The sequence below is a fragment of the Brassica oleracea genome, chromosome C4 (genome assembly GCF_000695525.1).
Source record: "Brassica oleracea var. oleracea cultivar TO1000 chromosome C4, BOL, whole genome shotgun sequence".
In the NCBI taxonomy this organism is placed as follows: Eukaryota; Viridiplantae; Streptophyta; class Magnoliopsida; order Brassicales; family Brassicaceae; genus Brassica; species Brassica oleracea.
Genome location: NC_027751.1, coordinates 5,014,656 through 5,018,387, shown reverse-complemented (window position 1 = coordinate 5,018,387; position 3,732 = coordinate 5,014,656). Strand labels below are relative to the sequence as shown.

At 35.3% G+C, this 3,732-nt stretch overlaps 1 protein-coding gene across 1 annotated transcript in view; it reads right to left on the bottom strand.

The window, feature by feature from the left end:
* The window catches only part of LOC106341240, a 6,434-nt gene continuing 2,702 nt past the window's right edge, over positions 1–3,732 (bottom strand). The window contains exon 3 of the mRNA XM_013780043.1: positions 1–191. Within this exon, the coding sequence (XP_013635497.1) occupies positions 55–191 (137 nt within the window). The 3' untranslated portion in view covers positions 1–54. The remainder of the gene's footprint in view (positions 192–3,732) is intronic.

The window sequence follows — 3,732 nt, the reverse complement described above, 5'->3', positions numbered from 1 at the left end:
AATGTAAATACATACATACCATCATGGAGAAGTTGTTTTGAAGAAGTATCACATTTAGTCGTCTGGTGAATCAGAGATGATCTTCTGGATCATCTTGTCTGTCTCATCCTCTGACATTGACTCATTTTTTGTATGCTTCCGCTCGTAAGTCTCGAAGAATTCCTTGTTCGTTTTCACCAGCTCCTTCCATACTAGTCTCAATCCATTGATCGTGTTAACATACACAATAAATAACATAATTTATCATCAGTTCATACGAGATCATTCCTAGACATACTGTAAAAGAAAACACTACCAAAAGAGTTATACCATCATTGATGGTAAAGGAAATTCTCATGTAGAATACATATAGACATTTATATAGACAATTCCCCTGTACTATGACATGTCTACTGAAATTGATGACATGGCTTCCGGAAAAATATGACATGGATAATTTCATTTAATGTTGATTTATATTTTTGGAAATTTATTAGAATATGGTAATAATTCATATATTACATTTAATATTGATATTTCGTTTTGGTAAATTTTTTTAAAAATATGGTAATAGCTCATACATCATCTATAAAATAAATATATTCATATATAACATTTCAAATTTCGAAATGTTATTATTTTTGTATAATTATACAATTTGTATTACTAAAGCTTTCAAAAATTTCTACAATTTTTTAATAAATTAAATATCTAACCGTAAAATCATTAGTTTCTTATATATCTACAAATTTTATAAATATTGTTTAGGCTAAATTTTTGATAATTATACAATTTTTATTAGTTTTATGCAAATTGATTTAATATATATCAAATATATATTAAATATTAGTAAGAAAATAGTAAAATATATAATATTTAATAAATTTATTTTTAAATATACATTAGATTTAAAAAAAAAATTACTGCACATGATGCAGAAAAACACCTAGTTTATAAATAAATAAATAATATATAGTCAGTGCCCACACTCAAAATACAAACATATACTGTCCATACATGCTCCTATATTGCCATGACCTCTTGTATATATATGTGTGTGTGTGTTTTATATGAGGACGTCAATGATAGGAGTTTCACTACAAGAAAACGTGCCCATAACGACGAAGATTTACGACGAAAATATTTCGTCGTAAATTTACATGGTGTTTACAACGCAGTTACGAGGAGACCAACTTTCGTCGTAAACGCCATATAAATTTACGATGAAATATGTTCATCGTAAAATTTAAAACCTTTTTGCATCCAAATTAGGTTCTTCTACATTTCCAGTTCCATCAGCTATTGTTGTAGTTGTTTCTAAAAATGCATCACTAATCATATCTTGAACCCTATCATGATCTACCATCTGCTCATGATCTTGATGATAATTATATTCATTATGCAAATGATTCGGTTCTTCACTATGATGACCATCCTCAAAATTATTATTACTACTACTAGCTTCATTTCCCCCATAACCCTCTCCATGTTGATACCAAATGTAGTACTGTGGTGTAAATCCTCTGTTTACTAAATGCTTTCATACAGTTTCACTATGTGCAAATTTTGAATTCTTGCATTTCCGACAGGGGCAGAACATCTTACCGCTTTCCTGTGTGATCGGTGTACAGCCCGCCTGGTGTATGAATGTCTCTAGCCCGCTCAGAAATGCGTTCGTCACCTTTCCGTCGAAATCTTTGTGAGCGGGCTAGAGACATTCATGCACCAGGCGGGCTGTACACCGATCACACAGGAAAGCGGTAAGATGTTCTGCCCCTGTCGGAAATGCAAGAATTTAAAATTTGCACATAGTGAAACTGTATGGAAGCTTTTTGTAAACAGAGGATTTACACCACAGTACTACATTTGGTATCAACATGGAGAGGGTTATGGGGGAAATGAAGCTAGTAGTAGTCATAATAATTTTGAGGATGGTCATCATAGTGAAGAACCGAATCATTTGCATAATGAATATAATTATCATCAAGATCATGAGCAGATGGTAGATCATGATAGGGTTCAAGATATGATTAGTGATGCATTTTTAGAAACAACTACAACAATAGCTGATGGAACTGGAAATGTAGAAGAACCTAATTTGGATGCAAAAAGGTTTTATGAAATGCTAGATGCTGCAAATCAACCAATCTACACTGGTTGTAGAGAAGGTCTCTCTAAATTGTCTCTAGCAGCTAGGATGATGAATATTAAAACGGATCATAATTTACCTGAGAATTGCATGGATGCATGGGCGGATTTGTTTAAAGTGTATTTGCCAGAAGACAACGTGTCTGCTGAATCTTATTATGAGATTCAGAAATTGGTTTATAGTCTTGGTTGGCTTCGGAGATGATTGATGTTTGCATCGACAACTGCATAATCTGCTGGAAAGAAGATGACAAGTTAGAAGAGTGTCGATTCTGCAAAAAACCACGATTCAAACCGCAAGGCCGTGGGAGGAATAGGGTACCGTACCAAAGGATGTGGTACCTACCAATTACAAACAGATTGAAAATATTATATCAATCTGAGAGGACTGCTGCGTCGATGAGGTGGCATGCGGAACATGTCCAGAGAGATGGTGAGGTTGCACATCCATCAGACGCAAGAGCGTGGAAACATTTCAACAAGGTACACGCAGATTTTGCTACAAATATTCGGAATGTCTATCTTGGGTTATGCACCGATGGATTTAGTCCATTTGGAATGTCTGGTAGACAATATTCTTTGTGGCCAGTCATTCTTACGCCGTACATGTTCCTGGAAATATGCTCGACTACTTCCATTTGCTTTTGCCGAGCTCCTTCAAGCAAATGTCCATGAAACACTTACATGTAATTATAATTTTATAATATATATACATATATATGTTATGAAATGTTATTAATTTGATTACTTTTGCAATATACAGCCATCGGTGCATTTTTCAGAGATCTTAGCACACGTACGTTCAAGGAAGAAGTCATCGAACAACTTCATAATAACATTCTGATCATATTGTGCAATCTGGAGAAGATATTTTCTCCTTCATTTTTTGACGTCATGGAGCATCTAGTTGTCCACCTACCGTATGAAGCATTGCTCCGTGGACCTGTTCACAACGGATGGATGTATCCGTATGAGCGACAGATGAAACATTTGAAGGGGAAAGCAAGAAATCTTGCAAAGGTGGAAGGTTCAATAGTTGCGGGAAGTTTGACAGCCGAAACATCTAACTTCACATCATACTACTTTGCTCCAACTGTTCGTACGAGAAAACGAATTCCTAGAAGATATGATGATGGTGGAGTACCGACATCATATCCAATTGATGGTGTTCCTGACATTTTCTGCGAAATTGCACTGTTTGGTGGTTAATTAGTTAGGTAATTAGTTTAGGTGATTAGTTAGGTAATTATTTTAGGTGATTAGTTAGATGACGGAATACTATAGTTTAAGTGATTAATTAAGTAACGGAATAATTTTTTAATTATGTCGTCATAATTGATTAAATTTATTTAAATTTTTTTTAGATGGCTCCTAGAAGGAAACCAGCACCACCTACTTATGCCCAGTTGTTTGGCGATGGTTCCGGTACATCTTCTTCCGGTCCATCGTCTTCCGATGCAGTTCCAGACTCTCAGACTTCTCAGAGAGTTTTTTCGAGTCCTCCTCTTCCACCGCAGATGCCTCCACCTCCTCCTCCAGCGGCTGCACCTCAGCCTGTCCCAGAAGGTGCAGTTCATCCGGATTTGTGTGTGCCTTCATATGCTC